Source organism: Gymnoscopelus braueri (assembly GCF_963280865.1).
Source record: "Gymnoscopelus braueri genome assembly, chromosome: 4".
Taxonomy (NCBI): Eukaryota; Metazoa; Chordata; class Actinopteri; order Myctophiformes; family Myctophidae; genus Gymnoscopelus; species Gymnoscopelus braueri.
Window position 1 is genome coordinate 32,501,216 of NC_137605.1, and position 15,187 is coordinate 32,516,402.

A 15,187-nucleotide genomic window follows, 5' to 3' on the forward strand; every position below is an offset into this window, starting at 1 on the left:
TGTGTGTGTGATTGTGTGAATAGTGTGTAGTGCTTGGTCAAAATAAACCCTGTTTCAAAAATTTTATTTTTCCACATTAACCCTGGCATACCTACTATGGGCATGTCATTATAGCTGAAACTGTTCAAAATATTTCAAATTATTTCAAGAATATAAAAAAAAGCCAATCTACAACCTCACAATGTGCCACGGTGCAACACGCTGTGAGCTTGTAGATCTGTTATTTTCAAATAGCCTAAGTATAAAATAGGGCTTAAGGGGGTAAGCAGTCATAAAAAAAACTGTAATGGACTGCATCAGTTTATTACTCCAATCTGTCTCAGGAGGACCGCCTCTGTGTGTGTGTGTGTGTGTGTGTGTGTGTGTGTGTGTGTGTGTGTGTGTGTGTGTGTGTGTGTGTGTGTGTGTGTGTGTGTGTGTGTGCGTGTGCTTCGTTTACGTGCATGTGCGTGTGTATGTACTGTGTACAGTATGTGTCTTTACTGGCTTACCCAAAGCGGGTAAACATAGTGTTTGTCATGCCCTTACATCATGAACGCCTCCCTATGACTCCCTACGTGCCCCCCCACCCCCCCACCCCCCCACCCACACGCACACAACCCTCCCTGCCTGCTGCAACCCGTCACCCACGAGGCCCTAGTCTTCATCACACTCCCCCCCAACGTGCACACACACACACACACACATACACACACACACACACACACACACACACACACACACACACACACACACACACACACACACACACACACACACACACACACACACACACACACACACACACACACACACACACACACACACACACACACACACACACACATATTCTCCCCTGCTCCACCTCTGCCATTCACTTCTTCTGTCCCGCCCCACTATGATGTGATTGGCAGGTTGGGGTTAAAGGACAGGACTGCTGAGTGGAGACAATAAGAGGCAATGATGAAGACCAAGAGAGGAAGGGCCAATAGGCCACGACCGGCTAACTGGAGGAACCGTCACATGGAACCTGCCTTGAATGGCAATGTGGGTCCCAAGGTACTGCGTGCCGCGAGTCTGTGGGTATTTGTGTGTGTGTGTGTGTGTGTGTGTGTGCGTGTGTGTGTGTGTGTGTGTGTGTGTGTGTGTGAGTGTGCATCTGTGAGATTGCAGTCTTTTCTTTAACAGGGGGGAGGGTAGCTACATTTTGATGGACATTTTCTTATGAGACTCCATAGGCTTCAAACTGGCTGTAGGAAATAATATTTGGGTTTATGATTAGCTTCCAGATTTGAGATTCTGATTGAATGGTAGACGACGCAGATGGAATCCGTACTTGATTTACAGCTTATTCAGGCAGCTGAATGTTGGTTTCATTCTAAATTGAAACCATCATTATTCCAACGTATTTGGTGTTGAGGGAAAAAGGGAGCAGACCTAGATCAGTGTCCATGCAGTATATGGGGTTTAAGTGGTTAAAATTGTCTAGCATGCTAAACTGACGTAAACACGCAGAAAATCTACAGTTGATAAGAATACAGACATCATACTTTCTCTTTGTTTATCCCCTGGATGTAACTAACATCAGCTTTTGCAAGGGCAGGCTGTGAAAACGTGAGTGAAGACCGTTAAACTCCGTCTGCTGAGCGCTCCCATCTGTTGCGACTAATTTGGGATGGATGGCAGGTTTCTGTGTCCCCTGTGCTGACTGACAGTCTAACACTGTCCCCTGGGGTCCCCCAGGGCTTTGCACTGAGCCCAAAACCGGATTACCAAACTGAATCATTTGATTGGATTTAAACGCTGGCATGTGGTTAAGAGCCCATTCAGTTAAAAGATTATTAGGTCAACTGTTTTAGGAAGGATTGATTTCAAACCGGCTATCAGTGTTCCTAGTGAGCAACTGGAGGTGGATGGTGAAGTATAAAATGTGATAGATATTGGATCATGTACATTGTAGATATACCCTTTCTCAATTTGAATCTGACCGTACTTGTTTTAATTTAAAATGTATTTTTTTCTTTTTACCTTTCATCCCTCATTTTAATTTCTATAAAAACCTTCTTTAACATACATGGCCATTCTAGATATACAATTAATATTTGTATTGTGTATTATCTGGGTGCAGAGAGAGTTCCTGTTGCTGTTCAGTATCCATGGCTTGTCATGTTTTTGATCAAGGAAGTAAGCTTGTTTGGCTGTGGCACGCAAGTCAATCTGGATAAGAGCAATCGCTATAACACCTAAATTGTGATTTCAAATGTACTCAAACTCTTATATGTGCACTGCATATTGCATACACACACCAACACACAGACATACGCACGGCACACACACCCTCCAATGTTCCTGATCCTGTCCGACTTTTAAATTCAGTGTGAACCATGTGTTTGAATCCTCTCTTGTTTGTTGTCTGTGTTCTCTGTGGGGGCTTTGCATGTGTTTTCTCTCCCCCATCTTCTGGGATGCTGCTCACTCTCCATCCTGTCGATGACTCCGGCAGACCAGAGTGAATTGGAATCATCTTTTCAGCATAAATCTCACGGCACATTTCAATAACACCGCTGTCTGCCGACCGGGCTGCTTTCTCCACCTTAAGCGGACCAAAAAAAATAAAATAAAAACCTGGAGGGAGATCAATTGGCGACTCACTTGAAAGAATATTTTATCATTTTTAAAGGAGATTGCAGCTCGGTGCCTGTCAGGGCATATTGATCTGAGCAGAGATCACACTGCTACTCCCACAGAACCATGAGGAACACCAACAACACACACACACACATGCACACACACACGCATACACATACCCATAGATAATGTCCATAGACGGACACCAATCTCTCTCTCTTTCTCTCTCTCTCTCACACACACCACACACACACACACACACACACACACACACACACACACACACACACACACACACACACACACACACACACACACACACACACACACACACACACACACACACACACACACACACACACACACACACCCTAATTTCAATTGTGTCTTTTCTACAGAGCGCCCTGCTTGGCCAAAACAGTGAAGAGCTGTTTTGTTTCTGTGCCTGTATTTCCACTAAACATGGCCTTTCCACACATCATCCCATCTGCTTTGTTACCTAGCTCTTTCCTGTTTAATTACTTTCTCTGCATTGGTCCGCTTCAAGGGCCCCGTGGTGGAGTTATGACCTAAAGAGCCTACTGGGTCATCTGGTGCAAGTCGACAGCAACACACAGGGCCCCTCAGACACTCAGGCCCCATGGTGGAGAAAGAGAGCTGAACCTCAGTGTTCAGGCCCAATTAACCTAACAACTGAGCTGGAGAGCAGCACAATAGCCCTTTCACTTAGCCTCAACGCCTTAAGAGTCGTGGCTGCCATTCAGTTGTATTTGCAGACACCGTCTTTAGATTGTAATGGCTTTTGTCTTAGAGGGGGCAGTGTTCTGGGCCTTTGGGAGGCAAATAGAAAAGAACGTTTTGTGTTTGTTTGGGTGCTGGGAGGTCTTTGATTGACAGCAATTATTGGAGGGTTAAAGTAAAGGGCATGGGTGCCAGTGATTGTCTCCTATACCCATTCCTTCTCTCTGAAGCATGCTGACACACACACATGCACGAACACGCGTGCACAGTGCTGCACACACACACACACACACACACACACACACACACACACACACACACACACACACACACACACACACACACACACACACACACACACACACACACACACACACACACACACACACACACCATATACACATGCATACGCACATGCACACAATGTACAAATGTGATAGTACCAGTCTGCCAACAGATTCTCTTCGCCTGCACCTTGTAGTCTAAGCACTCACACAATCAACCCATTTACTCAGTATCCTATATCCTACTATAACTAACACACATGAAATTACTGATTTGTGCATGCAAATATTGACATAAAAAAGAGGCTTCTAATATGCTAGTAGTGCACTTCAGCTAAAAGTGCACTTGTTTTCCATACTGAATTCATAAATAATTCACAGAGCAGCTTGCCTCAAACTAATTCATTTCAGGATTATTTAAATAGAAAGTAATCACAAGCTTAAATTCCCAGATCACTAACATAATAAAACTACTGTTGAGGAGTGCATCAATCAAAGCAACAGGTGTGACACAACGTCCTGTGTTGATACTAAATTATGTTCGTATAACTAATCAAGAGCAGTGAATACAAGTTATAAAGGTTTCTTTCAACTACTAGCATACAATAACAGTCCTACATTATGATATTAGGTCAACAAACACAAACTTCAAGGGTAGATAGCACAGAGGGTGAAAGTAAAGGCCATTAGGGAGAAGAGGAACCAGAAGAGGGGAGGAGAGCGGCGAAGCAAAAGCGTAGCGAAAGCAAGACTTGTGCCCCTATAATGAGGCATGGCCGCTAACCTGATTAAATGTTATCAGCAATAAGACTAATTATTTCCTCTTCCTCTTAAAGACAGCGCGCTAATCCTGTTAGCAGCATGGTCGTTTTTGGGGCCAAGCCTTAATTGGCACTGTAACGAAGAGAAGGAACAAGGGATGGAGTGTGGGATGAATGGAGAGAGAGGTATATGGGGACATGGGTGGAGTTAGTCATGGGGAGACAAAGGCAGGGATGGGTGATGGAGGTGGGCATGAACAAACTGACGAATGGCAGATGAAGGGAGGGAGGAATAAAGCGAAGGAAGGAAATATGGAGGGAAGCATGAAAGGATGTTAATAGCAGCAGCAGCAGAAATTACATGGGAGAGTCTAGATTCTTGTCTGAAAATAAATAGGGGAAAGTATCATCCACTTTCTCCCAATCGTTCATTTTCACCGCACAAAATCAATTAACAAGCTGGCCTCCTTCATCGACACGCTTATTTGCATAACGACCAAGGATGGCTGAGTTCGTGCACCGCCCTGTTGTTTTTGTGATTAATGCAAAATCTGCATTTCTTTTAATGCCATTTTGTTTTTTGCTCTACTTTTCATCATCTTTGAAAGTTATGGATACAAATTGGAGCTTAGTGAAGTGTCCCTTAACGAGCATGGTTTGTAATGGTGTCAACTTTAAAAGGCTGGGGGATTCATTAGAGCTCAGCGGTTGAACTACCAAAGCCATGCTCTTAATACTGTTTGAGCTATAGGGCCTCACATCAGAACTATATCCAGCTAGTTAACAGGGCCTCACGGCGGAGACCTACTGTATAGCTTGTTTACTGGGCCCCATGGCGGAGACATATTGTATAGCTAGTTAACTGGGCGCCACAGTGGAGACATACAGTATAGACAGTTAGTGGGGCCTTATATGGAGCTATACAATACAAAATACCAAAGAATTAGCAAAACTCGGCCTCCTGGTGGCGTTATAACAGGCCCATGTGAAAAGTTTGGGTCAGAGGTTCTGCTCTGGCATCCATTGAGTGTATGTGCACAGTTTCGCTGCGAGCAATCCAACGGTGCCGGAGATTAGCGGACACGGACACACACACACACAGACTCCATTGGCTTAAAGGACAGCCAATGAGGAGAAAGTCAGGAAAAAGTCACTACTAGCGCAGTGACTGAATATATGGGGTAAAAAAAAAATCTGCTCTGAATTAAGAGTAGGCTATAATCTAAATCTGGATGCAACACACACACACACACACACACACACACACACACACACACACACACACACACACACACACACACACACACACACACACACACACACACACACACACACACACACACACACACACACACACACACACACACACACACACACACACACACACACACACACCTCTACCCCACAACAAGCTAAAGCTGAACTCAAACTTCCTACCCTCGCCATCACCTCCTGCCACACCTCCTTCTCTCCTCTGCCTATCCTGTTGCCTCATTCCTTTCTTCTCTCCTAATAACAAACATACTGAACCTCCTGCTGGTCATGGCACCTCCTCCTGTTACCACCACCTCCTGCTGTAATTAAACCAAGGACTCACTAATTATGTCCACATTGCTCTAACCTCCCACCCCCGATGCGTCCATGTGCACGCTTACGCACGCTTACGCACACACACACACACACACACACACACACACACACACACACACACACACACACACACACACACACACACACACACACACACACACACACAGACACACGAGTGCTCAGAGCTCCAAATGCCCGGAGGTGCTAGTATCAGAGGTCATAGTTCAACATTCAAAGAAGTACAAGGTGGCTTTGATCAAACAAATGTACACTCACACACACTCACTCTGTCCTCTCTCTCTCTTCCTCTCATCCTCTTTACTGACATGATTGAAAGGTAGATTGTGTGTCTGAGCCTTTTCACAAAAAAGTTGATTTATAATTTGTCTTTCTTTCCAAATTAACTTTTCAATTTCGTCACAAAAGCATTTACTTCCTAACACTCCTCCAGTTCATCATTTTCTGAACTCCTCTCTCTCTCTCTCTCTCTCTCTCTCTCTCTCTCTCTCTCTCTCTCTCTCTCTCTCTCTCTCTCTCCTGTTTTTCTCTTTCTCTATCCCTCTTATTTCCCTCTCCATCTCTCCTTGTCACATCCCCCCTTCTCTCTCTCTCTTTCTCTTACTCTCTCTCTCTTGCACACTCGGAAGGCTGCTGGTAGGCCTGGGGTGCATCCTGAGATGTGTGAGGGCCAAAACGGAGGTTTGTGTGAGGCTACTGTGTGTGTGTGTGTGTGTGTGTGTGTGTGTGTGTGTGTGTGTGTGTGTGTGTGTGTGTGTGTGTGTGTGTGTGTGTGTGTGTGTGTGTGTGCGTGCGTGTGTGTGTGTGTGTTTTATGTCTATGCTTGTGGCAATCTTTGGCAGCATCTTCTCTGTGTTTGTGTGTGTGTGTGTGTGTGTGTGTGTGTGTGTGTGTGTGTGTGTGTGTGTGTGTGTGTGTGTGTGTGTGTGTGTGTGTGTGTGTGTGTGTGTGTGTGTGTGTGTGTGTGTGTGTGTGTGTGTGCGTTTCTGTTTGTGTGTGTTTCTGTTTGTGTGTGTATGTTTGTCCCTCAAGCGGCAGTGGCAGCCCCTGCCAGCTGGCGGTGTGCTCAGAGCTGGTGGAATGTTCCAGAGGGGTCCACAGTCTTTGACTGGAAGAGATAAGGCTACATAGCTGGGGGGTGGGGGATGGGGGGGAAGGGCTACAATGAAGACACACATGTATAAACACACTTGCATAAACACATCAACTCATATTCATCACACGCCTCAGTACCCAGGCTTGTACTGTTGGATGAGGCTTTTAATATTATCAAAATCCACATTCATCTCTGTCTACGGCCTTGACTACACATATATGGATAATTTTCTAAACAGACATTTTGTCCTCCATTTAAAACAGAAATCCTGTCCACAAGACGTTATGTTTAAGTGTGTTAAAGTTGCTTCACAGATGTTTTTTCTTTATTTACAACTCTGTCTTTACTGAAGGCATATGTAGAAATTCTGTACTAGCTTTACATTTGTTATGGTTGCGACATGAAATGGTTAAAAGATAGACCGTTTTGCCCAGCTCCCCAATCCTACTATGCTATGTGACCGTGGAGCAACAGTGAAGCAGAAGGTCACAGATGGGGCTAAACCAAAACCGTCTATATGCTGTAGACTAAGTAATATGTGCAGCAGAGTGCAGTGGTGCAGTTGATGCAGCAATAGTTATAAACCTGTAATTAGTCCTACTGTAACAGTGCTAACCAAACATAAACAACCTGGTATACAGTATATCTGCCATTAATGTTGTCATTTCCAGGCGCTTACTCATTGCAAAAAGCAACAATGGACATGGACATGCACAAATTGAATTTCATCAAACGGTCAGTTTTACCCATGTAATGGGTGTGAATGAGAAGCCCAAACATACAATGTTAGTTTTGCTAAATATCCACGCTAATGTGGACAGGGCCTTAGTCAATATCCTCCCATATACAAACCAAATCAGCAAAGTAGTGGAATAGAGGAAATAATAAAGCAATTTATAATAAAGTAGCAAATGTAGCTCAAATTAAGACCTCTGCGATATATTTGAGCTAGTTGATGTTTCTGGCCTTTAGCTGAGGTCTTTACCCAGAGCAACTTTCAGCGTCTGACCCAATGACACCTTGTCACCAGCCTGGGTGTTGATGAACACACTGGCAAGTGTGGGGATTGAACTAGTGCGTTTTAGTATCTCCAACAACTCAACAAATCCTTTTAACCACAAATCTGTCACAACATGCCCTAGAATTCTTCAACAACACGTTCCAATACATCACGGTTTGTGACCTTTCATCATGTCTTAAAGACCTGTCATCTCTGTTATGAGAGAAGTCACATCTCAACAAGGTTTTCTGGGAAATGGAGTGTCTAATGTGCTCATTGATAGAGACGTGTCAACATGCCTTCTGTTGCCCTGTGTCTATAGTGTCTAGTTGAACATGAGTAGTTGAGTTCTCGCTCAAAGGCATTCCGGTAACCCAGACTTGGAGATTTCCTTACAGTAGGTTACATCAAACTGACGTTTAGTGAAATAACACTTTAAGCTGCAAATGTAGGACATACTGAAAACTTTAGAAGCATTAGATAACGACAAATAGATAGTTGGCAATATTTTGACAAGGGTTCATATTGAGACAAAATAGAATATATTGAAATAGAGACATAGAGGTGTCAAAAGATTAAAGACATTTTTTTGCTATTGGGTTTCAGCACCTGGACCACAAAATGGCGTCTTTCAACGCCAGTGCGGATGGCTGAGTATAAGCAGAACCTTCCCACATCTCCACGTCTCATTTAACAAGGGAAGCCAACTCAGAATTTTCCAGCGACTGCAGCGATGACAGAGCTGCCCTCTGTTTGTTTGCAGTCTGAACAAAGCCGGTGTGTCGGGTAGAGAGCAGCCTCCAGACACCTGCAGTTTACACAGTGACCTTTGAATGCCGTCAGTGGCAAGCAACATCACAAGCAGAATGAAGATGACACTACCCTACAACACCATCTTTATATTTCCACTATTGCAGTGAATGTTAGAGATAGATATTTTACCGACCCTAAGGAAATTCCCATGTTCAAGTAACCCACAGTGTGCAAATAAGTAGGTACTGTAGCACAAAAACTAATTTCAGCCACTGTTTTACACCTGTTCAACCTGTAAAGCTGTGATGTGACAATAAAGTTTTTCTGATTCTGATTCTAGAACAATGCTAAGTAAATAAGATAAGCAAAGTATACAAGGAATAATAACAAGTAAGACGCGCGAACGCTGGAAGCGAACGCAGCTCGAAAATATTGTGTATTTACGGACTTGTAATCCGTGTTATTTCACTGTGATGGGGAGAGAAGTGTGTGTGTGTGTGTGTGTGTGTGTGTGTGTGTGTGTGTGTGTGTGTGTGTGTGTGTGTGTGTGTGTGTGTGTGTGTGTGGTGTTGCATTTAAATCAGAGCATTGTCTAAATTCCTGCACTCTGGCGCCCTCTACATAGGTAGTGCATGCACACAGACAGACATACAGACAGACAGACAGACAGACAGACCCACAACCTGAGCAGGGTTACATAGTAAGCTCCACTTGGTCGGAGGCGCGGCTTCGCCGCGCCTCCTTCCGCGTTCGCAATAATAAATTAAATACAATACAATAGAAGAACAATGTGTATGACTGTACTGTACAGTATGTGATGCGCAGTTTATGGAAAAGCATGAGGCTGATAATTGCTCCCAATAGCTACAGAAATGTCATGCTAAACTCACTAAAGTCTATAACCAGTACTATAGTATGTTAGTATACCATATACTCTAGCATCTAGAAGAGTACCCCCTACACTAGTATACTAGTACACCTTATACACTAGACTCGAGTCAGGGAGTCTAGAGTCTATAAACAGCACTATTGCTATAAAGTTGCCTGTAGTGAACTGAACCATAATGCAAGTGTAAATAGGTGTTTTATTTCCTAATGTCCCAGTGCCTTGACTTCAACACTATACTTCATGTTTGCGACAGATAATACATATATTATTAAAAACAATAAGAGCACCTGAAAAGAGCCTGAAAGTTGTTTGCCCTTTTGTCTTTTGTCACCCTCAACAGAATCCTCTTTCTTTTTACCAACTATGTATGTGCCGCCGTTCAACCAACACTGCCCTGAAGGCTGGAAAAACAACCACCATATCTTCTCAGAACACTCACCAGCCTGCAAGCTGCTTTGAAATCCTCCTCCAACTCAAAGGAACATCACAGAACACAACCTCCTGGGGCCTGGCAAGAACATTATTCTTTTTCATTTCAAATGCTCCTCTCTTCTCTCTCCATCATTTCCCCCCAGCCCTCTACTCAATTTGAACAACTCATTTGGATTTGACAAGCGAAGATAAGCATAAATTAAAACAGGTGTGTTCTCTGTAAATAACTAAATAACTAAATAACTAACATTTAGTTACATTTGTACACCCTTAGAGTTACAAATGGATATATTAACACTGAGTGCTTTATTGTGACCTCTGTGTATAGCCCCTCCCCTCAGTTCTGAGCCTGGCATAGGTGGAAGGTATAGGAAATATACACACACACGCACGCACGCACGCACACAAACACACACACACACACACACAAAGAAGCATGCATACACATACTACACATACACAGATACACATGTATCTCTCGACTTGGTGTTACCTGACAGTTGTGAAAGGCTGGCATTGTGTTGCATTGTGTAAAAACACACACACCATACACACACACCACACACACACGCACGCACGCACGCACGCACGCACGCACGCACGCACGCACGCACGCACGCACGCACGCACGCACGCACGCACGCACGCACGCACGCACGCACGCACGCACGCACGCACGCACGCACGCACGCACGCACGCACGCACGCACGCACACACACACACACACACACACACACACACACACACACACACACACACACACACACACACACACACACACACCACAGGGCCCTCAGGGTGAGCCAGAGCCACGGTCCGCCTGTCAGTGGCGATTTAGGGCCACCACGTCGCAGAACGGGTCCTGCTTCATATTGGATTACCGGCCCCCCTGTGAGAAGTGTTAGAAAGGTGTGCACGTGTGTGCACGAGATAAAGTGTGAAAGAAATAGGAGGAAATAAAAGGCAAGCCTTTGTCTTGCTGTCTCTGAAGCACTTTGAAACTCTTATACACTTTCCCCGCAAAGGAAATTAAAACTAATAGTTTAATACAATTACAAACTGTGTGTGTGTGTGTGTGTGTGTGTGTGTGTGTGTGTGTGTGTGCGCGCGCGCGTGCGTGCGTGCGTGCGTGCGTGCGTGCGTGCGTGCGTGCGTGCGTGCGTGCGTGCGTGCGTGCGTGCGTGCGTGCGTGCGTGCGTGCGTGCGTGCGTGCGTGCGTGCGTGCGTGCGTGCGTGCGTGCGTGCGTGTGTGTGTGCTGAAGTATTGAAGTTAAGCAGTCTGATGGTTTATATACAGGAGACCTGGAGTGTGTTTGGCTGACTGCCCTGAGGGACATTCACATAAAGGTCTATGTAGGGCGTGCACTGGTTGTTCAGGTCCATTGTCACATTTTGTGTGTGTGTGTGTGTGTGTACGTGTGTGTGTATGTGTGTGTGCGACTGAATCATCCCAGGTACAGGTCAAACATTATCTAGGTTCAACACTATGTGCACGTCACGTAGACAGCTAACTGGATCATCTCAGAAGGTGCTTATACAGTATGTGTGTTTGTGCATGTGTGCCTGTGTGTGCGTGTGTATGTCTCTGTGTGTGTTGTCTCTCAGACAGTCCATACTAGTGAGAATAGCTGACCTGTGTTAATCTTCCAGCCGTCCTTTCATCCAGAAGCAAAGCGGGAGTGCAAGTCTGCTACTGCCGAGAGTCGTAGCCCACCGAGCAACACCCACTCAAACACAAAGCATCTCCCCTTCATCCAGCTAATGAAAAGTGACTTCCCACAAACAAATAAGAAAAAAGAGGAAACAAGTAATGAAGAAAATTGAATTGCTTCAACCCCCTTGGGACATGAAGACTGAAGAGAAAGGGCCTGTTCTCCATCGAGTCTTGAAAACGTCTCGAAAATGTAGCGCTTAAAAGTTAATTCACCTGTGTATGTGTTTGTTCGTGTGTGTTCGCGTGCATTCGCACACGCATGTGTGTGTGTGTGTGTGTGTGTGTGTGTGTGTGTGTGTGTGTGTGTGTGTGTGTGTGTGTGTGTGTGTGTGTGTGTGTGTGTGTGTGTGCGTGTGTGTGTAGGAGAGAGAGAGAGAGAGAGAGAGAGAGAGAGAGAGAGAGAGAGAGAGAGAGAGAGAGAGAGAGAGTGTGAGAGAGAGACAGAGAGAGAGCAAAAGGCCCTTTATGACCTCAGACCAAAGAGCTAAAATGTACCCTGAGCTAGCAGACAGAGGGAGCTCATTCCAGGCCTCTGTTTTCATTATGCTCTCTATTTCATCCCCTGCCAAGTGGGGGAGTGCTAGGAGGAGCTAGAGGAGAAAGGGGAGGAAAGATATGAGCAGAAAGAGAACCAGCAGTGTGTGTGGGGGGGGGGGGGGAGGAAAAGTCAGGGAGAAAACATTAATAGAATCGGACAAAACAAAAGAGGCAGATGGAGAGATGGAGAAGAGAAGAAGTAACAGAACAAGGTAAGGGAGGAGTGGCTAATGATTCTAGACAGTGAGAGTTGTTGCGTGAGCGAAGAATCACTCCAGAATATACAGTATATATTATAATACAGTACACACTGTTTATTGAACCCTCTTTATTTTACGTTAGAATGTAATCAATGGTATTAGCTATCTATAAATGCACGGAATATAGATGTGTGTGTGTGTGTGTGTGACTGTGTGTATGTGTGTGTGCGTGTTTGTGTGTGCGTCTGTCCCATGCATAACTCGAGCACCATCTGACCGATTGAGTCATCGATGGAAGGTATGTCGCTAATTTCATTTTCTCACTCAGTTTGATGTGATGACACCTGTGCGCTGTCTGACGAGCTGAAGAACAGATGCACTGAATTGGCTGATCAAACTGTTTGACTCTGTGTTGCTGGCTCTCCTCAGGGAAGAAACTCTCTCCCATCGGGCCGTAAGCGAATGCGCCTGTATTATCCCTGTCGTACATTTCAGATGTTGTGATACTTTACCTGTCGGTCCTTTTCTGTCTCCTTTCAGGCAATATAGGAGAGCGACTGAGCACTGCCATATTCACACTTTGTGTTAAACTACCGCTGTTTCCGTGTGTTGGCTTGGGTCAGACCTCACAATACATAGGACCACAATGGCTATGTTGATGAATTGAATGCATAGGACTACAATGGAAACAAGTTCTCAGGTCTTTTACTGTACCCGTGCTGTTTAAATTTCTGTCTAGTAAAGTATTCAATCAATCAATCTGTCTCTGTCCCTTTTATGGGAGATACCTGATGTGACGTCATAGTACTGACATCATAGGCATGGGCTTCTCCCCTCTCCCCTGTCTGGAAAGAATCCTCCACATTGTAGTGCACTGCACTAAGTACTCTGACAACGAGTACAATGGGTATTGCATAAGTGGAGGAAACATGCGTTCCCAACGGGCATCGCCCTAGTTGCTTTTAAATCAACCAAGATAAATCAATGTGGATCTCAGACTTCATGTGGCCGACCTGTGACGTCAGTCATTTATGATGTATCCATGACGTATGGCTCCACATTTGGTGCGAGCCCTGTTGACTTCCACTATAAAATTAAAGTTGGATATTTCGATCGTCCTGGCTGAAGGAGACGGCACATGAAGGGCATTCGGGTAATAAGTCAATTACCAAGGAGGCTTTCATCGGCCCAGGCTGCCCGTAAGGTTGAGGTGACCACCGACCATGTAAGGTTTGAGCCACAGGAAGTGCAGGTGACTAATCTGCCAAGCGGGCTGGTGATCACCTCTTTAGAGAACTATTTCCCAGCCTCCAAGATTGGGGTGTTTGTCAGGGCTGGCTGTCGCTATGAGACCCCAGACTCACTGGGTGTTGCTCACCTCCTGCGACTGGCTGCCGGCCTGACAACCAAAGGTGCTTCAGCCTTCAGAATCCATCATGGCATTGAGGCAGTGGGAGGCAAAATGAGCGTGACAGCATCCAGAGAGCACATGGTCTACTCTGTGGACTGTTTGAGAGATGACATTGATACAGTGATGGAGTACCTGATCAATGTGACCACGGCACCAGAGTTCAGGCCATGGGAAGTGTCAGATCTCACCCCCAGAGTGAAGATGGACAAGGCCCTGGCTGCTCAGAGCCCCCTGATCTGTGTGATCGAAGGTCTACATGGAGCAGCCTACAAGAACGCTCTCTCTAACTCCCTGTATTGTCCAGACCACATGGTCGGCAACATCCAGTCTGAGCAGATGCACCACTTTGTCCAGAACAACTTTACAACTGCAAGAATGGCTCTTGTTGGACTTGGTATTGACCATGCTGTGCTGAGGCAGGTTGGGGAGCAGTTCCACAACATCCGCAGCGGGCTTGGAGCGGCAGGGGCTATGTCCCAGTACCGTGGAGGTGAAGTGCGTCAGCAGAGCTCCAGCAGTCTGGTCCACTGTGCGGTGGTGAGCCAGTCGGCAAGAGTGGGGATCCCGGAGGTCCTGGCCTTCAGCATGCTGCAGCACATCCTGGGGGTGGCCCCCACGTCAAGAGGGGCTCCAACACCACTAGCAAACTCATCCAGGGAATCTCCAAGGCAACCAGTGACCCCTTTGATGCCACTGCTTATAGTGAAAGCTACTCTGACTCCGGTCTCTTTGGAGTCTACACCATCTGCCAATATGCTGCAGCCGGTGATGTGATCAAGGCTGCTCTGGCCCAGGTGAAAGCTGTTGCCGACGGTGCGGTCACTGCTGCTGACCTCACCCGGGCCAAGAACCAGCTGAAGGCCCAGTATCTGATGTCTCTGGAGACCTCTGAAGGATTGATAGATGCTATGGGCACCCAAGCCATGTCTGGAGGAGTCTACATCAGTCCTGACACCGTCACAAAGAGCATTGACAATGTCTCCCTTTCTGATATTGTCAATGCTGCAAAGAAGTTTGTGGCCGGCAAGAAATCCATGGCGTCCAGCGGCAACCTTGTAAAAACACCCTTCATTGACGAGATCTAACCTTCTCCCTGCCTCCCCCTGCTCTGCTCTATCCACCTGTCATTTAAACAACTTCATTCTGTATGGAT

At 45.7% G+C, this 15,187-nt stretch overlaps 2 protein-coding genes across 2 annotated transcripts in view; one reads left to right on the forward strand and one right to left on the reverse strand.

The window, feature by feature from the left end:
- The window catches only part of LOC308083563 (neural-cadherin), a gene marked incomplete at its 5' end in the record, with an annotated part of 160,190 nt that overhangs the window by 119,251 nt on the left and 25,752 nt on the right, over positions 1-15,187 (reverse strand).
- Positions 13,762-15,119, forward strand: LOC308083323 (cytochrome b-c1 complex subunit 2, mitochondrial-like; the record flags this gene model as incomplete). Its single annotated transcript, XM_080425606.1, is given in 2 exon segments — positions 13,762-14,638; positions 14,641-15,119. Coding segments are annotated over 2 exon segments (1,356 nt in total).